We start from the raw sequence: 23,748 nt of genomic DNA, 5'->3' as shown, positions 1-23,748 counted from the left end.
AAGAAAGAAAAGGAAGGAAGGAAGGAAGAAGGAAGGGAGGGGAGGGGAAAGAAAGAAGAAAAAATTGTCTTTGTTTTTAGATGATATAATTTTATATTTAGAAAAACCCAAAGTTCACCAAATAAATCTTAGAACTAATAAACAAATTCAATAAATTTGCAGGATACAAAATAAACATACAAAAATCAGTAGCATTTCTCTATGCCAGCAATGAACAATCCGAAAAAGAAATCAAGAAGGTGATCCCATTTACAATAGCTAAAAAGAAAATAAAATACCTAGAAATGAACTTAAGAAGTGAAAGATCTCTACAATGATAACTATAAAATATTGATGTAAGATTTTGAAGAGGCCACAAAAAATAGTAAGATATTTTATGTTCACAGGTTGGAAGAATCAATATTGATAAAATATCCATACTACCCAAAGCAATCTCTGTTAAAATACCAATAATATTCTTCACAGATATAGAAAAAAATCCTAAAATTTATATAAAACCACAAAAGACCCAGAATAGCCAAAGCTATCCTAAGCAAAAAGAACAAAACTGGAGGAATCACATTACCTGATTTCAAATTATGCTACAATTAGCTGGATGTGTTGGTGCATGCCTGTAATCTCAGCTACTCAGAAGGCTGAAACATGAGAATCGTTTGAATGTAGGAGGTGGAGGTTGCAGTGAGCTGAGATCATGCCACTGCACCACTCCAGCCTGGGTGACAGAGTGAGACTCTTGTCTCAAAAAAAAAAAAAAAAAAGAAAGAAAGAAAGAAAAATTAAAAAAAAAGTACTATAGTAACCAAAACGGCATGGTACTCGCATAAAAACAGACAAATGGACCAGTGCAACAGAATAGAGAACCCAAAAACAAATCTATATCCCTACAGTGACCTCATTTTCAATAAACGTGCAGTAACATACACTGGGGAAAAAACAATCTCTTCAATAAATGGTGCTGGGAAACCTGGATATCCATATGCAGAAGAGTAAAACTAGACTGCTTTCTCTCACCATGTACAAAAACCAAATCAAAATGGACTAAAGACTTCAATCTAAGACCTCAAACTATGAAATGGCTACAGAAAATATTGGGGAAAATCTCTAGGACGTTGGTTGGGCAAAAATTTCTTGATTAATAACCCATAAGCACAGGCAACCAAAGCAAAAATGGGATCATATCAAGTTAAAAAGCTTCTGCACAGCAAAGGAAACAATCAACAAACTGAAGAGACAACCCAAAGAGTGAGAAAAAATACTTGCAAACTATTCATTCTGAGATATCATCTCACCCAGTTAAAACGGCTTATATTCAAAAGACAGGCAATAACAAATGCTGGTGAGGATGTGGAGAAAACGGAACCCTTGTACACTGTTGGTGGGAATGTAAATTCGTGCAACCACTATGGAGAACAGTTTGGAGGTGCCTCAAAAAACTAAAAATAGAGCTACCATATGATCCAGCAACCCCACTGCTGCAAGTATACCCAAAAGAAAGGAAATCAGCATATCAAAGAAATATCTGCCCTCCCATGTTTGTTGCAGCACTCTTCACAATAGCTAAAATTTGAAAACATTAAAAGTGTCCATCAACAGATGAATGGATAAAGAAAATGTGATACATATACACAATATAGTATTGTTCAGCCATAAAAAAGAATGAAATCCTGTCATTTGCAGCAACATGGATAAAACTGGAGATCATTATGTTAAGTGAAATAAGCCAGGCACAGAAAGACAAACATCACATGTTCTCACCTATTTGTGGGATCTAATAATCAAAACAATTTAACTCATGGAAATAGAGAGTAGAAGGATGGTTACTAGAGACTGGAAAACATAGAGGGGGTGGGGATGATGGGGAGCAGGTGGGGATAATAAATGTGTACAAAGCCGGGCGCGGTGGCTCACGCTTGTAATCCCAGCACTTTGGGAGGCCGAGGCGGGCGGATCACGAGGTCAGGAGATCGAGATCGCGGTGAAACCTCGTCTCTATTAAAAAATAAAAAAAATTAGCCGGGCGTGGTGGCGGGCGCCTGTAGTCCCAGCTACTCGGAGAGGCTGAGGCAGGAGAATGGCGTGAACCCGGGAGGCGGAGCTTGCAGTGAGCCGAGATTGCGCCACTGCCCTCCAGCCTGGGCGACAGAGCGAGACTCCGTCTCAAGAAAAAATAAAAATAAAAAAAAAAAAGTAAATAAATGTGTACAAAAATTAGAAAGAATAAGATCTGCTACTTGATAGCACAACAAGGGGACTGTAGTCAACAATAATTTAATTTTACATTTTAAAATAACTAAAACAGTATAGTTGTTTTGTTTGTATAATAACATAAAGAATAAAATGCATGAGGGGATGAGTACCTTATCCTTCAGGATGTGATTATTACACATTGCATGCCTGTATCAAAACTTCTCCGGTACCTCATATATACATGTACTATCTACCTGCAAAAATTAAAAATTAAAAAAATTATATGGAACCACAAAAGACCGAGAATAGCCAAACCTGTCCTAAGCAAAAAGAACAAAACTGGAGGAATCACATTACCTGACTTCAAATTATACTACAGAGCTAGAGTAAACAAAGTGGCATGGTACTGGCATAAAAACAGACAAATACATCAGTAGAACAGAGCAGAGAACCCAGAGATAAATCCACACATCTACGGTAAACTCATTTTCGACAAAGTTGCCAAGAACATACACTGGGGAAAGGACAGTCTCTTCAATAAATAATGCTGAGAAAATTGGATATCCTTATGCAAAAGAATGAAACTAGATCTCTATCTCTTGCCATTTACAACAATCAAAGAAAAATGGATTAAAGGCTGGGGGTGGTGGCTCACACTTGTGAGGCCAAGGTGGGCCAATCGCTTGAGCTTAGGAGTTTGAGACCAGCCTGGGTAACATGGCAAAAACCCATCTCTATAAAAAATACAAAAATTAGCTGAGCATGGTGGTGCACAGCTGTAGTTCCAGCTAATGGGGAGGCTGAGGTTGGAGAATTGCTAGCACTCAGTAAGTTGAGGCTGCAGTGAGTCATGAGCACGCCACTCCACTCCACTTTATAACACACTGTTGTCTACATAAGGCTAGCTACATCCCTTAATCTTATTTAAACTCCCACCGCTTTCGGACACTATCATACCCCGCCCCCCTTCCCCCCGCGGACCCCTATGCATTCTGGAACTCATGGTTTGGTGAGCGTTGTCCAGGAATGGCTACAAACCCACATTACAGTGATATTGGACTTCTACTTGTGTAGTTATTTGTTAGTTAACTGTAAATTTTGGAAGGTTTTTGAGTAGAGAAGTGAAATAATCCAAAGTTTGGGAAGATTTTCTTGTGCAGGATTGGAGGAGGACGGGAAAGAGGGAAAAAGCATTGCATGTATGTGTGTGTGTGTGTGTGAAGTTATTACAACTATCTATCTTGAAGCATGCGAGGTAGGAGGGCCTGAATTGCCATGAAACGCAGTGACGATAAAAGAAGGGACCCGTGAGAAAGGGGCAAAGAAGTGTCTCAATAAAATAAGCAACGGCCTGCTGTGGGAGGATTCGGGTCTCAGTATAGGCTGCCACTGTCAGCTTTGCAATATTCCTCGAGCCTTTCTCCATGAATAAGACAGGATGGCTCTACCTTGCATGGTTACAGCATGGAGCTGGGGGACTGCGCCGGCAGTGCGCTGAGCAGCATCCCTGCGATAGGGTGACTGCGCCAACCCTTGTTTTCTCTCTTAGTAAGAAAGAGGAGGGGTAGATAATAGCATCTTCACCCCAGTAGTTGCCGTAAGTAGTAATGCTAAGAATCCGGCACGTCGTAGGCATCAATCTCAGTCCGCCATCTCCCCTTGCTACCACGCCAGGAGGTACCCAGAGGAGACTGCCCCGACTGGCAACTCCCGCGCCGGGGTTCCCTGGCCATCCTCATGCGTTCCCTCCAGCCGCGCGCTGTTGCCAGGGCCCGGGCACCGCCCAGTTCCACTACGGACCAATGGCAGTGCGGCTTGGGCACCGCCCAGCTTCAGCGCGAGCCAATGGAGGCGCGGCGCGGGCTCCGCCCTGATCCGGCACGGGCCAATAGCTGCGTGGCGCGGCGCGGGGGCCGCCCCGGTCGGGCGGGGAGGCGGGGAGGTGGCCACTGGCTCCGCCCCGCTCCCCTCTGACCCGGTGTCTAGTCTCTCCGTCTTCCTGTTCCAAACCACGTGGACGCGTCTGGGCTGCGGGAGGCAGCCCGAGCCGCCGCCGTCGGTGTCGCAGCCACCACCACCGCCAGAGTCACGAGTCCCGCGTCTGTCCGAAGTCGCCGCTCTCGGGTTGCTCACGTCTCTTCGGAGAGCGCGCACATGGCGACTCAGGCGCACTCCCTCAGCTACGCAGGGTGCAACTTCTTGCGCCAACGTCTGGTCCTGTCTACCCTGAGCGGGCGCCCCGTCAAAATCCGAAAGATTCGGGCCAGAGACGACAACCCGGGCCTCCGAGGTAACTTGGTGTGGGCGGCGCGCGGCGTGGGCGCGGGGGTTGAGGGGAAACCGAGCTGATGCCCTGGGGGCCCGCGCGGTGTTGGTTGGGGGGCTCGGCGTCCGGTGAGCGCGTCGGGGAGGGCAGGTGGCGCGTCGCCTCCAAAGCCGAAGGCGCACGCACGGTGGGGGAGGCGGGGTCGGGGCCGGAGGGGAGCGCTCAGCTGCACGATGCGCTCGGCGTCTCCGGGGCGCTGGTAGTAAACAGCTGCACGTTTTCCAGCTTTAGGTGTAGCAAAAAATCCCTGGCGTCGCCCCTTCGCTTCCCTGAAGTCCCTCTTGCCCTCGCCATAAACCTCTCAAAGGAGAAAAACAGTTTGTTCGACCGAAATACGGTGAATGAGCCGGGGGAGAGACATTGGGAGAGAAAAGTACCTCGGGTTGGTTCTCTGCCCTGTCTCAAAGCAGGTCTCAGAAGCAGCTGCCCCCTTGGACACCGGCTGTTCCTGTCGCCATGATTTCCCGGCTGCCCTCACACTTGTCCTTGGGTGTGGATAAAGAAGTTTTTAAAATTCTGTGTTTATTTTCAGCCGTGACTGTGATTGATGTGCGCAAGACAAGAGGTTTGAGATAGGTTTTTGACAGTCATGGGCCTAATTGCCTTGACTTTAGAAAAAGGGTTGGTGACAAACGCTAAACTGCAGGCTTCCAAGCTCACTTCTTAATCTACAGTGGTAGGTTAAAAAGAAATAGGACCATTTAAACCCACATCTCATTAAATGGCGCCGGTTTTCAACTGGCCTTGGTTTACACCTGGGCCCCTGGAATGAGATACATGCATTTAAAAGCTTCTGACCGGTGGTTATCCCAAGTTGGGCGAGTCAGTAGTCAGGTGAAAATGGAAAAAACCTGTCTGTAAATTGAAAAGGAGTGTTTGAGGTTGGTCCTGGAAGCTTCCTGGGCGGTGCTGATGTGTTTCATTTTGCACTGGCTCTTGTTTTATCTGTCTGAATGCATTTTTTGGATAGTTAGATCTCTGCCTCTCTTGGATGGTGATTGGTTGCACATAAAGGGCAGAAGATGCCAGGCTATTGACGGAGATAGGAAGGAAAGAAGCAGAATATCCCAGGTGCAGTGGTGAGAAACCTCGTGATGGTAGGAAAAACTTGTGTTGGTGGTTCCCGTCCTCTCTCTACTGCTCAAAAACACTGAGAAAGTTAAGGAGAGACCACAAATGGTTTATGCCACGACTTTTCCGTCAACAGCTGTTCCACTTAGTTTGACCCTTGGGCAGAGTATTTGCTTGATTGCTGTGTGGCATTCTCAGCCAGCTCTCCATCCACTTTACCCTCAGGTTAGCTCAGAGAACTTGCCACTAGCTGGATATGGTAAGAAGATGGGCTTCTACTTTGTATAAAAGTAGGCATAATTTTTTTTTTTTTAGAGAAATGGAAGTATAGCCTGGAAACCTGGGTTCTCTAAAATGAATCTAGTTCTATTTAGAGTTTTTCTCTTGACAGGTGGCCTCCAATTTAATATTTAATGTTCCAAAATATGCTCCTCCTCCCCCTCCACTGTATGTGCGCATCTCATCAAAGCATCTCACACATACGAGCTCCCATTTCTTCCAAGGACAGGGCTTGTCCACTTGGCACTTTCTTGAAAGGGTGTCAAACGCTGATACCTGAGGGAGGTAGAACTGGTTGGCAGGTGTGCTGGTATTTTATGGGGAGCATTACTGTAGAGCATTATTTGCCTTACCCCGTTCATATACCAGGGGAAGAAAGAGACTCCTAATTATTTGTAGATCCTTGTGCTGGCTTCAGGGCCTCAGAAACCTTGTAGATGTTTGTCTGCTTAATTTCTTTCTTTTTTTTTTTTTTTTTTTTTTGAGACAGAGTCTTACTCTGTCTCCCAGGCTTGAGTGCAGTGGTGCGATCTCAGCTCCCTGCAACCTCTGCCTCCTGGGTTCATGCAGTTCTCCTGCCTCAGCCTCCCACGTAGCTGGGATTACAGGTGCCTGCCACCATGCCCAGCTAATTTTTAGTAGAGTATTTTTAGTAGAGAGGGGGTTTCACCATGTTGGCCAGGCTGGTATCAAACTGCTGACCTCAGGTGATCTGCCTGCCTTGGCCTCCCAAAGTGGTGGGATTACAGGTGTGAGCCACTGCTCCCAGCCTGTCTGCTGCATTTCTTACAGAGGGAACGGAGAGATAGATATGCATTTGCAGATATACATGTATATGTGTATATGTATGCATGTACATGTAAGTGTATATACATATACGTACACACATAAATAGATGTAGTCCCTGACACATGATTTCTGGTCATAAGGGAGTCCTTGGTAGCTTGATTGAAGATGTCGCCGGAAGGCTATGTTGCCTGTCATCTGTCCGTTTCTGTCTTTTCCTGACTCAGATTCTCAGAGTTGGAAAAAACTCAGAGCATATCCAATAAAATCTTCAGCTCTAATGCAAGAATCACATCTCTTAAAGGTGCTTGCTTAAACATCCCTCATGGTGTGGGCTTTGGAGGGTAGGGGTAGTATGGGAGGCTTTCGGCCTCAGGAACATTTATTTAGAAAGTGTTTATTGAGCCCCAGTGTGTGCAAGGCTTTGTATGGGGGTGGGTGTAATATATGTGAGAAGCTGGTTGCCCCTGCTCTCATGGAGCTTGTCATCTAAGTAGGATGTTACTAAGTTTAAGTAACTTGAAATAGGAAGGATTGAGTATTGTACAGGGGCTCAGTGGAGTTCAGAGCAGACACTTCCCTGAAAGTTACAAAGGAAGGCAGGTTTTCTGGATCTGATCTGGACAGATAGGATTGAGATGGTGGCTGCGGAAATTATTGTTTGCAAAATAAACAGTTTTTTTTAAAGAAAGTTTATTTTAGAATCGCGGTTACATGTGCATGTTTGTTACATGGAAATATTGCCTGCTTGTGGGGATTGGGCTTCTAGTGTACCCATTATCCAGATAGTGAACATTGTGCCCAATAGGTAATTTTTCAACCTCCCTCAATCTTCCTCCTTTTCGAGTCCCCAGTGTTTTGTTATTTCCATGTTTGCGTCCATGTGTATCCATTGTTCAGCTCCCACTTATAAGTAAGAACATGCAGTATTTGATTTTCTGTTTCTGAATTAGTTGTCTTAGGATAATGGCCTCTAGCTCCATGTTCCTGCAAAGGACATTATTTCATTCTTTTTTTTTTTTTTTTTGGAGACAGAGTCTCACTCTGTCATGAGTGCAGTGGTGTGATCATGGCTCACTGTAGCCTCAACCTCTTGGGCTCAGGTGATCCTCTCATGTTAGCTTCCTGAGGAGCTGGGACTACAGATGTGTACCACAGCATCTAGTTGGTTTTTAAAATTTTTTCCATAGAGATGGGGGTCTTGTCTATGTTGCCGAGGCTGGTCTTGAACTCCTGGACTCGAGCAGTCCACCTGCCTCAGCCTCCCAGAGTGCTGGGATTACAGGCATGAATCACCATGCCCAGCCTGATTTCATTCTTTTTTATGGCTGTGTAGTATTCCATAGTGTATATATACCACATTTTCTTTATCCTGTCAACCATTGGTGGACACTTAGGTTAGTTCCATCACTTTGGTATTGTGAATAGTGCTGCAATAAACATACAAGTACAGGTGTCTTTTTTATATGTCTTTATAATGATGTCTTTTCCTCTGGGTAGATACCCAGTAGTGAAATTGCTGGGTCATATGGTAGTTCTATTTTTAGTTCTTTGAGAAATCTCCATATGAAAGAAACAGTTTTTAAGTCAAAAAGTTCTTTATTTTCTTTATTTTACGGAGGTAAAATCCTTAATTTGTCATGGCCATAATACTTGGCAATTAAGAGCTTGGGGTCAGTATTGGACCTTGGTTTGAGTACGAGTTCTGCCTTTCGCTATTAGCTCTTGGTCCTTGGGCAAATTCTTTTAACTATTCTCTTCTGAGCCTCAACTTTCTCACCTGTAAAGTGGGGCCAGTACTACTGACCTCACAGGGTTATTGTGAGGACTAAATGAAATAATACTTCAAAGTGTACTGAACAGTGCCTGGCACATAGGAAGAATAAATGTTAGCTGATTTTATTATTATGTAGCTTGAACCCACTGGGTATAGGTCTGCTCCCCGGCATGCCAAATCCATTCCTGCGTCTATATGGAAATTTTTCAGATACTTGAAAACAATTATGTCTTCTGTAAAGTTCTTCTCTTAGGTGGTTGTTTCAGTGTTTGTATGTTATATGTAAAGCACAGTAGTTTTCAACCAGGAGCACTTTTGTTCAGTGGGGGACATCTGGGAGCATTTGGAGACTTTTTTGGATGTCACAGCTTGGCAGAGGGGAATGCTACTGGCCTCTAGTGGTTAGAATCCAAGGATGCTGCTAAATATCCTACAGGACAGCCTCCTACAACAAAGAATTATTCCATTCAAAATGTCAGTAGTGGGTTCAAGCGATTCTCCTGCCTCAGCCTCCTGAGCAGCTGGGATTACAGGTGTGCACCACCACACCTGGCTAATTTTTTAAATTTTTGGTAGAGACGGGGTTTCACTATGTTGGCCAGGCTGGTCTCAAACTCCTGATCTCAAGTGATCCTCCTGGCTCGGCCTCCCAGAGTGCTGGGATTACAGGCATGAGCCACCACACTGGCCTGGATGTACCATTTTATCTTCCTATCTGTAGTGTATGAGGGATTCAGTTTCTCTGCATCCTTACTAGCATTTGGTGTTGTCACTACTTTTATTCTGATAGGTATGTAGTGATGCCCCAGGATGGTCTTAATTTGTGTATTACAAATGACTAATGATGTCTTCAGTGAAACATCTTTCCAAGTCCTTTGTCCATTTCTAATAGGATTGTTTGTATTAACTGTTTGTTTTGTTTCGTTTTTTTGAGACAGGGTCTTGCTTTTTCATCCAGGCTTGAGTACAGTGACACGATCATGGCTCACTACTGCCTCAGCTTCCTGGGCGTAAGCAATTCTTTCATCTCAGCCCCCCAAGTAGCTGGGACTACAGGCACATGCCATCATGCCTGGCTAATTTTTTAATTTTTTGTAGTGATGGAGTCTCGCTATGTTGTCCAGGCTGGTCTTGAATTTGTGGCCTCAAACCATCTTTCTGCCTCTCCTTTCCAAGGTGTAATTCCTAAGGTATTACAAGTGTGAACCACTGTGCCTGGCCTTTCCTGTTGCTTTTGAGAGTACTTTATATATGCTAGGTTTTTGGCAGATTTGTAGTTTGTTAATACTTTCTCCCACTGTGTAGCTTGTCTTTTTATTATCTTAATATGGTTTGCAGAGGAAAATATTTTAATTTTAATGATGTAGAATTTATGATTTTTTCTTTTGTGGCAGTGCTTTTGGTGTTAAGTCTAAGAACTCTTTGCCTAGCTTTAGGTGCGAGACTTAGGTTGCGATTCTTTTTTTTTTTTTGCCCATGGAAAACCAATTGCCCAAGCATCATTTGTTGAAACGGCATCTTTTTTCCATTTAATTGCTTTTGTGCCTTTGTACAAAATCAGCTTTGCATTTTTGTGTGGATCTCTTTCTGGGTTCTCCATTCTGTTCCATTGATTTATATGTCTGTCTCTTGCCAATACCACACAGTCTTTTTTTTTTTTTTTTTTTGAGACGGAGTCTCGCTCTGTTGCCGCTGGAGTGCAGTCGTGCAATCTTGGCTCACTGCAACCTCCGCCTCCCAGGTTCAAGCGATTCTCCTGTCTCAGTCTCCTGAGCATCTGGGATTATAGGCATACGCCACCATGCCTGGCTATTTTTTTTTTTTTTTTGTATTTTTGTAGAGGCAGGGTTTCACCATGTTGGCCAGGCTGGTCTCGAACTTCTGAGCTCAAGTAATCCACCTGCCTTGGGCTCTCAAAGTGCTGGGATTACAGGTATGAGCCACAGCTCCTGGCCAGTATATCACACAGTCTTGATTGCTTACTGTAGCCATGTAATGAATCTTGAAGTCGATTAGACTGATTCCTCCCAGTTTATTTTTCAAAATCATTTTAGTTATTCTAGTTCCTTTGCCTTTCAATGTAAATTTTAGAATAATCTTGTCTAATATACAAAAAAGCTTTCCAATATTTTGACAAGAATTATATTACACCTATCTGTCCATTTGGGGATAATTGTCGTCTTTATTATGTTGAGGTTTTAATCCATGAACATGATCTGTCTCTCTACTTACTTAAATCTATTTCTTTTCCCCAGATGAAATATTATAGGTTTATTTAAAACATAATTCTCATCTTGAGATGAGAAATGTTCATTTGTTCACAAAATGTTCATTTTTCAATGTTTACAAAATGTTCTTTTTTTACTTTGTAATTTACAAATATACAGAAGTAGTTTACTTAAATTTTTATTACATATTTATTAAGGCAGGTAACTACATAGAAAAAAATTTTGTTCTGTCTTAAGCATACTTGGGAATAAACCATTTGACAAATTGTTGCACATCTGAAACCACAGTGCATAACAAACTACAAAAAATGGTAAGTTTTGTTTTGTTTTTTTAAGACAGGGTCTTGCTCTGTCGCACAGGCTGGGGTGCAGAGGTGCGACCTTAGCCCACTGCAACCTTGAATTCCTGGGCTCAAGCAATCCTCTTGCCTCAGCCTCCTGAGTAGTTAGGACTACAGGTGTGTACCATCACACTTGGGTAATTTTTTTCTTTTTCTTTTTCTTTTTCCGTTTTCCTTTTTTTTTTTTTTTTTTAGAGGCAGTGTTCACTGTTTTGTCCAGGCTGGTCTAGGAACTCCTGGGCTCAAGCAGTCCTCCTGTCTTGGCCTCCCAAAGTGTCAGATTTACAGGTGTTGAGCCACTGCATCTGACCAAAATGTTAAAGACATAAACAAGGCTTATGTATCTTACTTAGGTCATAAATGTAGATCAGAAGACAAAAGTAGATTTTCCTTGTCAAAGTATGCAGCAGTTTCAGAACTTTGGCTTCCTTGTTTAGTGCTTTTAGAACCAAGACTCACCAAGCACCATTATTTAGGATATTAACACACATTTTCTGTATCTGAATTTCTTCTTCCAACATCATAATAATGATTTTTAGAAAGCAAAGAAAATTCAAGGGGATTCTAGTTTTCCCTCCCCGCAACTTAGGGATTTCATTTATACCCTTATATCCACAACTTCCAGTCACGTGCTTGGTGTTATTCTAAGTCCAGGAATATTCAAGGTGGATTTAGAATTGGAGTGATAGTAGATCCAATCACAGATCCCACCTGTTCTTTGATTTTTATCTTTTGGATTCCTAATTTTTCTTGATTATTCCCTCACAAGTTGACTCACTTCAGCACTTGACCATGATTGTAGTGCTTCCCAGGTGGACTCCTCTTCTCACTGGGGAGACAGTGTGAAAGGTAAAAAAAAAAAAAGGTACTGAATTCTCTTCTGGCGGCATGGGTCATATCCACTGTTTGTGATTTAAAAGTTCTTCATGTGGAAGGCAAGGCAGTCTGACCTGGAAAATGCAGGGTTGCACTTCTGGCACTGGAATGGGCTGTTCCCTGTGTGTTGACAATAGTGCCTGGTCACTTCATCTGAGAGGACAGATTTCCACTCATGGCCATCTCAGGCCCAGTGGTAAGGTTTCTCATCTGTGTAGGTTTGCAGGTGTTTCTTGAGGTGAGAGCTCTCTGTGTAGGTTTTGCTGCTGCCTATGTAATCACAAGTGTGGGTAGTGATCTTTTTTGGCTTGTGCTCCTCCAGGATGCAGGAACAGGGTGCCATGAGCTCTTGGTAATGGAGCAGCGAGACCTGCAGCTACATCTGGTCGGGCAGGAAGAGTGGGAAGTTGGGCTGGGTAGCACAGAAGCCCAGGGGAGCAGCAGCACAGGGTGACAGTCCGTGCTGCTCAGCAGTTCCTTGGGACCCAGGGTCTGAATAGTCTTAGTAAAGGAGCTGCTATCTAGGGGGAAGTCGCCTTTGGGCGTTGCTGAAAGCGGGGCCTGTGCCCAGGTGGGCCTCTATGGGCCAGACGTTGGGGGCCTGTGGCTGTAGGGTGCCCCCACTGCTGGGTGGGTGCCGGCACGGCTGCCTTTGCTAACACTGAAGACCAAAGAGCTGCCGAACTCGCTCCCAGGGGCCCTCCTTGACGCTGTCCACGTGGAACTTGCCCGTCAGCCTGCCAGCTGTGGTGGAGCTTACACGGGTTAAATTCTGGGCGCAGGATCCCCGCCGTGAAGTCGCCCAGGGGTCTCACGCTGTTGAAGTCCTCCAGGTTGAAGGGAGCTGTGGGAGGGGCCCAAACTCCCGGCTGTAGAGGAGGCCTCGGCCGGTGTTGCCTGGTCCCACGCCCGGATGCCCCTGGCCTGCATGGCTAGCCAAAGCGGCCGGTGGCCGGTGCGCTGGCGGGGCGCTGCTCGGTGGGAGGACGATCGGCTGATGCCAGCGAGGACGCGGTGGTGGCCACTGATTCCTGCCGGGACAGCAAATTGGAAGGGATGAAGTCCTGGTCCATGAGGTCATGGAACTCCTCCCATGGAATGTGGGATTGCTACCACTGAAAGCTACGCCAACTCAGCCGCTCTCCCAAGTCAGTCACCAGGTCATGGGGTGGCTGGGAAGCACCAGGGGAAGTCGCTTTTTGTGGAGAGCACCTCCCACTGCTGGACGGTGTCTTCTGCTTCCCGTTGGGTGGAATGCAACATGGAGAGAGACTGGAACAGTGGGTCACTGACAGCCATGTCAGACTTGCTAGGTGGCTGCCTCATTAATGTGGGGCCCTGAAGGCCCTCGGGAGCCCGAAGCAGCAGGGGTATCTCAAAGCCATTGAAGAGGGAATAGAAAGATTAGAAATGAAGCCTCCAGCCTGGGCAACGTGGCGAGACCCCGTCTCTACAAAAAACAAAACAATAAAACAAAACAAATAAGCAAACAAACAAAACCAAAAACCTTACCTGGTGAGGTGGCCTGCACCTATAGTCCCAGCTACTTGAGGAGGCTGAGGCAGGAGGATCACTTGAGCCTAGGAGTTCCAGGTTATAGTGAGCCGTGATCGTGCTTCTGCATTCTAGCCTGGGTCTTCCAGCCTGTCTCTAAAAAGAAGAAGAAGAAGAAGAAAAAAAAAAAAAGCCAAAACCAAAAAACCCCAAATTTCCAGAGATCCTTCTTTGGATCAAATATTAACTGGAGACAGCTTTAAATAAAAGTTTTATATACAAAAGTTTTTATAAAAGTAAACTGTTACAGAAATAGACAATCAGCAGTTTAAGTAGGTCAAGTGGCCAGGCTGTACTCTCTTTGACTCATCAGTTCCCCCATGCTATGGGCACAGGGACAGTGGGCAGGTAGCTGGTCAGGTGACTGGCAGTGGTGAGTGTAGCTGAGGGCTTGCTTGTGGTGCAGCGCATGCTGGTGGATGGAGGAGGGGTGAGAAGGGCATTTGGCCATTCTTGGTGCTGCGACTGCCTGCCACTACGTACCACTGCCTTTGTTCCCCAGAGGCCAGCAGCTGTGCTTGCATTCTCAGTTTGGGGAACTCAGAGTCTTTATTTCTTTTGTTGCTGTTATATAGTTTTCAGCATACAAGTACAGTACATGTTTTGTTAGAATTGTTTGTAAATATGTTGTTTTTTTTGGAGCAGTTGTAAATGGTGTATCATATTTTAAATTGTAGTTTCTGTGTTCATTATTAGTATATAGAAATACCATTGGGGTTTGTGTGTGTGTGTGTGTGTGTGTGTGTGTGTGTGTATGTTTATCTGGTATCTTCCCGCATTGCTGAATTTATTTAGGAGGTTTTTTTTTTCCCTTGTCATTTCCTTGGAATTTATTTTCTATGTAGCTGGTCATGTTGTCTACAAATAGTAACAGTTTGATTTCTTCATTTTTGATATGTACGCCTTTTATTTCCTTCTGCCTTACACTGGCTAGAATTTCTAGCACCATGTTAAGTAAAATGGGTGGGAGGGAACATCCTTGCCTTGTTCCCTATCTTAGGGGGAAAGCATCCCCCTAAGTATGTTAGCTATATGTTTTATGTAGATTTTAAAACGTCAAGTTAAGAAAGTAATCTTTTATTACAATTTTTCTAAGTGTTTTTTTAAACAATGAATGAGTGTTGTATTTTGTCCAATGCTTTTTTTGTACCAGTTGATGTGACCATGTGATTTTTCTTCTTCAGCCTATAAATATGGTGTATTGCCTTTATTGATATTTAAATATTGAACCAGCCTTGCATTCCTGGAATAGATTCTACTTGATCTACACACACACACACACACACACACACACACATATATACATATATCTATATATATGTACATATATATTGCTGAATTTTATTTGCTAATATTTTGTTAAGGATTTTTGTTTGTATGTTCATGAGCAATATTGGTCTTTAGTTTTTTTTGTGCTGCTTTGGTCTGGTTTTGGTATCAGGGTAGCGCTAGTTTAAATTAAATCAATTGGAAAGTTTCCTGTTTTCTGAAAGAGATTGTGTAGAATTGTTTTTAATTCTTTAAATGTTTGGTAGAATTTCATATGGGCCAAGAGATTTCCTTTTTGGGAGTTTTTAGATTATACATTTCATTTCCTGAATGTTTATAGGGCTATTCAAGTGATGTATTTTGTATGTGCAAGTTGTGGTAGTTTGTGTTTTTTGAAGAAGTGGTCCATTTCATCTAACTTGTTGAATTAATATATGTAGAGTTTACACTGTTTTCTTATCGTTTTGATGTCTGCAGGATCTGTAGTGATATCTCCTGTTTTATTCCCGATATTGCTAATTGTGTGTGTCTATGGGGGCGTGGGGGTGTCTTGTCTGTGTCCTCACCTTTTTGTTCAGTCTTGCTGGACATTGTCAATTTTATTGATCTCTTTAAAGACCCAGTTCTTTGTTTCTCTGATTTTTCTATCTTGCTTTTCTGTTTTCAATTTTATTTATCTGTTCTTTATTATTTCCTTCCTTCACTTGCTTTGAGTTTATTTTGCTCTTTTTCTAAGTGTTTGAGGTGGAGCTTAGATTATTGGGAACTTTTTCTGTTTCCTAGTGTATGCATTTAAAGCAATTACATTTTTGTCTCAACATTGCCTTAGTTGTATCCCATAAATTTTGGTATATTTCATTTTAATTTTCATTTAGGTCAATGTAATTTTTATTTTCTTTGAAACTCCTACCCTTTGACCTATGGGTTTTTTTTTTTTTTTTTTTTTTTTTTGAGACAGAGTTTCACTCTTGTTGTCCAGGCTGGAGTGCAAAGGTGTGATCTCAGCTCACTGCAACCTTCGCCTCCTGGGTTCAAGTGATTCTCCTGCCTCAGCCTGCCGAGTAGCTGGGATTACAGGCATGCACCACCACACCTGGCTAATTTTGTATTTTTCATAGAGACAGGGTTTCTCCATGTTGGTCAGATTGGCCTCAAACTCCTGACCTCATGTGATTTGCCTGCCTCAGCCTCCCAAAGTGCTGGGATTACAGGCGTGAGCCACCGCACCTGGCAGCTATTGGTCATTTAAAAGTCCGCTGTTTAGTTTCCATGTGTTTGGATATTTTCTGCTATTGATTTTAATTTCATTCCATTATGGTCAGAAAACATTCTGTGTATGATTTCAGTTCTTTTAAATTTATTGAGTTTTTTTTAATGGCCCAAGATATAGTCTATCTTGGTGTATATTCTATGGACACTTAGAACAAATATATATTCTTCTCTTGTTGGGTGGAGTGCTCTATAAATGTTGATTAGATCCTATTGGTTCATGGTGGTGCTGTGTTCTTTGTCCTTGCTGATTTTTCTGTCTAGTTCTATTGATTATTGAGAGAGGGGTCTCTGACAATAATTGTGGATTTGTCTCTTGTTCATTTCTATCAATTTTTCTTTGCATATTTTACAGCTTTGTTTGATACACTTAGGATTGCTACATCCTTTTAGTGCCACATTGACTCTTTTATTATATAATGTATCACTCTGTCTCTAGTATGTTTTAATTTTTTATTTTCTTTTTAAGACAGGGTCTCCCTCTTTCATCCAGGCTGGGGTGCAATGGTGTGATCTCGCCTCATTGCCACCTCCACCTCCTGGGCTCAAGTGATCGTCCTATTTCAGCCTCCCAAGTAGCTGGGACTACAGGTGTGCACCACTATGCCCGGCTAATTTTTGTATTTTTTATAGCGACAGGGTTTCGCCGTGTTGCCCAGGCTGGTCTTGGAACTCCTGAGCTCAAATGATCTACCTGCCTCGGCCTTCCAGTGTGCTGGGATTATAGGCATGAGCCACTGTCGAGTAGTTTTTTAGGGTGAAAGAAATGCTCTGGTAAAGTAGGGATAGAGAGGGATTACTTTCTTCCATTGTGTTCATGAGGACTAGTATTGAAGAGTTCAGATATAAATAAGAAACTTGAAACACAGTAAAAACAGCATAAATCAGAGAATTAGGTTGCCCTTGATTGTGAAAATTATCACAATCAAGGGCAATGTAGATTTTCATATAAGCAAAGCATGATATCTAGAAAAATTTGAAGATACAGGGCAAAGAAGTTTTTGGTTTCATTTTTATATTAGAAAAGTAATACATGTTTGTTTGGGGGGACAACTCTTAATGATTTAAAACTGAAAGTAATCTGTGCAGGTTACATCCTTTATTGCCTCTGGCTACTTAACTCTTCCTGTGTCACTCACCAATCATACTCCCAAGAAGCAGTCTTCCAGACCTTTTTCTGTAGTGTACTTTTTTTTTTAAAGCACAAGAATATTATCATTATTCCATTGCAGTATATGAGCTTCCTAAGGTGTTTTTTTTTTAATGGCTATAGACTGTTCCATAATACAGACATACCAGTTTATTTAGCCATTCCCTTAGCTATAGATACTCAGTAATCTTCAGTGTTTGTCATTAAATAAAGCAGCAGTGAAGTTTTCTTATGTATATCCTAGCATTCTTCTATTTCCATAGGATACAGTCATAGATGTGAAATTGCTTGGCTAGAGACTATGCTTTTTTTTTTTTTTCTCTTTTTTTTTAAATGGAGTCTTGCTTTGTCACCAGGCTGGAGTGCAGCAGCAAGATCTTGGCTCACTGCAACTTCCGCCTCCTGGATTCAAGCAATTCCCCTGCCTCAGCCTCCCGAGTAGCTGGGGCTACAGACATGTGCCACCATGCCCGGCTAATTTTTTGTGTTTTAGTAGAGACGGGGTTTCACCAAGTTGGCCACGCCGGTCTCGATCTCCTGACCTTGTAATCCGCCCGCCTCGGCCTCCCAGAGTGCTGGGATTACAGGCGTGAGCCACTGTGCCCGGCCGAGACTATGCTTTTTAAAAAAGAAAAACAAAAAATGGAATGCGAGATCGAATCAAAATATATGAAATTAACTGGCAAGATAGCCTTTCCCTTAATTGATGTTTCTTCCCTGTATTGATATCTTCTTTTACTTTTTCTCTTGAGACACCTTTTTTTTTTTTTTTTTTTTTTTTGGCATTTCTGTGTCATGAAATTAGAGACGTGATTGGGTTTTTTCTTTGCTTTTCGTTTTTTTGTTTGTTTTCAAGACGGAGTCTCACTCTTTCGCCCAGGCTGGAATGTAGTGGCGTGATCTTGGCTCACTGCAACTTCCACCTCCTGGGTTCAAGCGATTCTTGTGCCTCAGCCTCCCAAGTAGCTGGGATTACAGATATGCACCACCAGTATGCCCAGCTAATTTTTGTGTTTTTGGTAGAGATGGGGTTTCACCATGTTGGCCAGGCTGGTCTCGAACTCCTGGCGTCAAGTGATCCTCTAGTGATCTGCCTGCCTTGGCCTTACAAAGTCTAGGATTACAGGCCTGAGCCACCGCATCCTGCCGCTTTTCGTATTTTTAAAGGTATTTTTTCTTTCACTTTGTTTTTCATTTTTTTAAGTAAATTTTTACTAAAGCATACCATATATTAAGAAAAGTGTATAACCAATAAATGTACAGTTTGATGAATTATTACTGTGGACATACCCATGTAGCTATTACCCATGAAAAGAAACAGAGTGTGCCAGCATCCTCCCATGCTTGTGCCCAGCCACACCATTCCCTCCCACTGCCAAGGTAAGCATTAAACTTTTAACACCATGGATTAGGTTTCTAAAATATTAACTATAATTTTTGTAAATGGAATCGTATAGTATGTAATTGTTTGTGTGCCTGGCCTCTTTAGCTCTGTTGTGTTTGTGACAGATCTCCATGTTGTAGCAGCAGTAGTTTGTTGACTTTCTTTACTACGTCATGTTATTCTGTTTTTTTAATGTGCCACAGTTTAGTTTTGATGAAAATTTGGCTTGTTTCCATTTTTAACTATTAAAAACAGTGATACCAAGAATATTCTTGTACAGTCTTTTGGTGCACATATATATATATTTCTCTTACCTGAATGCTGGATCATAGGGTGTGCCTATGTTTAGTTTTTCCAAGTGGTAGTACAAAGTGACTGTAAATATATCTGAGGTCTAGTTACTCTACATCCTATTAAGCGCTTGGTAGTGCCAGTCTGTTTAATTTTAACCAATTTTGTAGGTGTATTGTAGTCATTCATTGTGGTTTTAATTTATATTACCCTGTGACTAATGAGATTGAGCACCCTTTCTTTTGCTTTCATTGTTTTTAATGATCACAAATAATTGTTGGTATTTAGTATTTATTGGGCACAGTGTGATATTTTGATACATGTATACGATATATAATGATAAAATCAGGGTAGTTAGCATGTCCATCACCTCAAACATTTCTTTGTGCTGAAAACATTCAAAATCTGTTCTAGCTATTTGAAAATATACACCAGCGGGCAACATAGCAGACCCCATCTCCACAAAAATAAAAATAAAAAATTAGCCAGGTGTGGTGGTGCACACCTATAGTCCCAGCTACTCAGGAGGCTGAAGTGGGAGGATCACTTGAGCCCAGGAGTTGGAGGATGCAGTGAGTCATGATCACACCACTGCACTGGGCGATAGAGCAAAACCCTGTATCTTTGAAAAAAAAAAGGAAAAAAGAAAATATACAATAAATTGTTGTTAATTATAGTCACTCTATAGTGCTATAGAACATTAGAACTTATTTCTCTTATCTACCTGTACTTTTATATTTGTTAACCAGCCTTTGGCTATCCTTCCTTCTCCCCTCCCTTTCCCCGTCTCTAGTAACCACTGTTCTATCCTCTACTTGCTATGGGATCAACTTTTTTAGCTTCCACAAGATATGTGGTATTTATCTTTCTGTGTCTGGCTTATCTTACTTAACATAATGTCCTCCAAAAGCCTCTTCATGTTGCTGCCAGTGACAGAATTTCGTTCTTTTTTAATGGCTAGATAGTATTCCGTTATGTATGTGTTTGTGAATAGTGGTTTAATAAACCTGTGAGTGCAGATATCTCATTGACATTGATTTCTTTCCTTTTGGTATATACCTAGTAATGGAATTGCTGGATGATATGGTAGTTCAATTTTAGTTTTTGAGGAATATCCATACTGTTTCCCATAATGAGTATACTAATTTACATTTCCACCAACAGTGTATTTAAGTTCCTTCTTTTTGTATCCTTGCCATCATTTGTTATTTTTTGTCTTTTTATTCTAACTGGGGTGAGATGATATCTCATTGTGGTTTTGATTTGCATTTCTCTGATAATTAGTGATGCTGAGCACTTTTTCATATACCTGTTGGCCGTTTGTATGTCTTTTGAGGGATGTCTATTCAGCTTTTTTGCTGACTTTTAAAATTGGATTATTTGTATTTTTGTGTGTGTGCTGTTGAGTTCCTTGTATATTCTGGTTATTAATCCCTTGTTGGATGGATGGTTTGTATTTTTCTTTCATAGCTTCACTCCAAGGGTTTCCTTTGCTGTGCAGAAGCTTTTTAGTTTGTTGTAATCCCTTTTGCTTTTGCCTAGTTTTTCTTTTGTTGCCTATGCTTTTGAGGTCTTCTCCAGAAAATATTTGCCCAGAATAAACGTCCTGTAATGTTTCCCTAATGTTTTCTTCTAGTAGTTTCATAGTATTGGATCTTACATTTAAGTCTTTAAGTTCATTTTTTTTAATATGATGAGAGTAGGCATCTAGTTCCTTTCTTCTGCATATGGCTATAGTTTTACCAGCACCATTATGTATATTTTTAAATTTTAGAAATAGAGACGAGGTTTCACTATATTGTGCAGGCTGGTCTCAATCTCCTGGGCTCAAACGATCCTCCTGCCTTGGCCTTCTAAAAGCCTGGGATTACAAAGTTTGTAGTATATTTCAAAGTCACTAGTGTAATGCCTCTTGCTTTGTTCTTTTTTCTCAGAATTGCTTTGGCTGTTAAAGGTCTTTTGCGGGTCCATATGAATATTAGGATTTTTTTTTCTGTTTCTGTAAATAGTGTCATTGGTATTTTGATAGGGATTGCATTGAATGTGTAGATAAAGATGGAATGTGTTTCCATTTTTTTTTGTGTCCTCAACTTTTTTGACCAGGGTTTTATGGTTTTCCTTTTAGAGAACTTTCACCTCCTTGGTTAAATTTATTTCTAGGTATTTTATGTTTTTTTTTAGTTCTTGTAAATGCGATTGCTTATTGATTTCTTTTTCTGCTAATTCATTGTTAGTATATAAGAATGTTACTGATTTTTGTGTATTGATTTTATATCTTAGAACTACTGAATTTGTTTATCAGTTCTAGGAGTTTATGGCAGTACTTTAACAATTTTCTATATATAAGATCATGTTGTCTGCAAACGGGAACACTTCCTCCTTCCTGATTTGGATGCCCTTTATTTCTTTGTCTTGCCTAATTGCTTTGGCTAGGATAGGACTTCCAGTACTGTGTTCAGTGGGAGTGGTGATAATAGGCATCCTTGAGTTGTTCCAGATCTTAGAGGAAAAGCTTTAAAATTTCCCCCATTTGATCTAATTAAACTAAAGAGCTTCTGCGCAGCAAAAGAAACTACCATCAGAGTGAACAGGCAACCTACAGAATGGGAGAAAATTTTTGCAATCTACCCATCTGACAAAGGGCTAATATCCAGAATCTACAAAGAACTTAAACAAATTTACAAGAAAAAATCAAACAACCCCATCAAAAAGTGGGCAAAGGATTTGAACAGACACTTCTCAAAAGAAGACATTTATGCAGCCAACAGACACATGAAAAAATGCTCATCATCACTGGCCATCAGAGAAATGCAAATCAAAACCACAATGAGATACCATCTGACACCAGTTAGAATGGTGATCATTAAAAAGTCAGGAAACAACAGGTGCTGGAGAGGATGTGGAGAAATAGGAACACTTTTACACTGTTGGTGGGACTGTAAACTAGTTCAGCCATTGTGGAAGACAATGTGGCGATTCCTCAAGGATCTAGAACTAGAAATACCATTTGACCCAGCCATCCCATTACTGGGTATATACCCAAAGGATTATAAATCATGCTACCATAAAGACACGTGCACACGTATGATTATTGTGGCACTATTCACAATAGCAAAGACTTGGAATCAACCCAAATGCCCATCAATGATAGACTGGATTAAGAAAATGTGACACATATACACCATGGAATACTATGCAGCCATAAAAAACAATGAGTTCATGTCCTTTGCAGGGACATGGATGAAACTGGAAACCATCATTCTCAGCCAACTATCGCAAGAACAGAAAACCAAACACTGCATGTTCTCACTCATAGGTGGGAATTGAACAATGAGAACACTTGGACACAGGGTGGGGAACATCACACACCGGGGCCTGTCATGGGGTGGGGGGAATGACGAGTTAATGGGTGCAGTACACCAACATGGCACACGTATACATATATAACCAGCACGTTGTACACATGTACCCTAGAACTTAAAGTATAATAATAAAAAAAAAGAATAAAATAAAATTTCCCCCATTCAGTATGTTAGCTGTGAGCTTGTCATATATGGCCTTTTTTGTGTTGAGGTGTGTTCTTTCTATACCTAACGTAAGAGTTTTTATCATGAGGGGGTTTTGAAATTAAAAAAAATTTTTTTTAGAGATAGGGTCTGACTTTGTTGCCCACGCTGAAGTGCAGTGATACAATCATAGTTTACTGCAGCCTTGAACTCCTGGGCTCAAGCAATCTTTCCGGCCTGGTCTCCCTACAGGTGTGTGCCACCATGCCCGGCTTTTGTATTTTTTGTAGAGATGGGGGTCTCACTTTGTTGCTCAGGCTGGTCTCCAACTCCTGGGCATGATCATCCTCCTGCCTTGGCTTCCCAAAGTGTTGGGATTCTAGGCATGAGCCACAGTGCTTAGCCTCCTATCCTTTTGAAAATTGTTTTCTGGTTGATTTGTGTATCCTTTTTTGCTTCCTGTCTTATTGTTTATCATTGCAGTTTGATGGTTTTCTATAGTGATAAGGTTTGATTTTTTTCTTTTTGTCCTTTGTGTATTTGTTCTACCGGTGATTTTATACTTCCGTGTGTTTTCATGATAGTGATTATCATTTTTTCATTTCTAGATGTAGGACATTCTTGGGCATTTCTTTTAAGACCTGGCTAATAGTAATGAATTTCCTCAGTTTTTGCTTGTCTGGGAAAGACTTCATTTCTGAAGGATAGCTTTTTTGGGTATAGTGTTCTTGGTTGACATTTTGTTTTTCCTTCAGCATTTTGAATATATCGTCTTATTCTCTCATGGTCTATAAGATTTCTCTGGAGAAATCTGTTTTTAGTGTAATGAGGATTTCCTTGTATTAACTTGACTCCTTTTTCTGTTGCTCTTTTTAGAATTCTCTTTTTATCTTTCACTTTTGACAGTTTAACTATAATATGCCTTGGGAAGACCCTTTTGGGTTGAATCTATTTCGGAACCTTTGAGCTTCCTGGATCTGTATGTTCATACCTCTTATTAGACTTGGGGGCTTTTCAGCTATTTCATTTGGCAGGCTTTCTGTGCTTTCTTTTTTCTCCTCCTGGAACTTTCATAACACGAACATTTGTTTGCTTAATGATTTCCTGTGAGTCTTGTAGGTGTTCGCATTTCATTTTCATTCTCATTTCTTATTTCTTTGAGTAGGTAATTTCAAAAGACTTATCTTCAAGTTCAGAGATCTGTGTCTTATGCTTGATCATGTCTGCTATTTTAGTTATATTTATTTCATTCATTGAAGTCTTAAGCTGCAGTATTTTTGTGTATTTTTAAAAAATGATTTGTATCCCTTTGTTGATTTTTTTTAGCATATTGCAAATTTTAAAATTTACCCAGGAAGCATCAGATCTGGCCCAGTGGGGTGGGGTAGGGGTAGGTGGAGTGGCTCCATCTTCATTTGGCACCATGCTGAAAGGTACAGTAGTCGCTTAAAGCT

General features: G+C 41.5%; 1 protein-coding gene across 1 annotated transcript in view; it reads left to right on the top strand.

Annotated features, from left to right (window-relative positions):
- The first annotated feature begins 4,104 nt into the window (after positions 1–4,104).
- Positions 4,105–23,748, top strand: part of RCL1 (RNA terminal phosphate cyclase like 1) — a 64,699-nt gene continuing 45,055 nt past the window's right edge. The window contains exon 1 of the mRNA XM_055294323.2: positions 4,105–4,477. Within this exon, the coding sequence (XP_055150298.1) occupies positions 4,342–4,477 (136 nt within the window). The 5' untranslated portion in view covers positions 4,105–4,341. The remainder of the gene's footprint in view (positions 4,478–23,748) is intronic.

This window comes from Symphalangus syndactylus, chromosome 9, assembly GCF_028878055.3.
Source record: "Symphalangus syndactylus isolate Jambi chromosome 9, NHGRI_mSymSyn1-v2.1_pri, whole genome shotgun sequence".
Classification (NCBI taxonomy): Eukaryota; Metazoa; Chordata; class Mammalia; order Primates; family Hylobatidae; genus Symphalangus; species Symphalangus syndactylus.
This window is presented reverse-complemented; position numbering and strand designations above follow the sequence as displayed.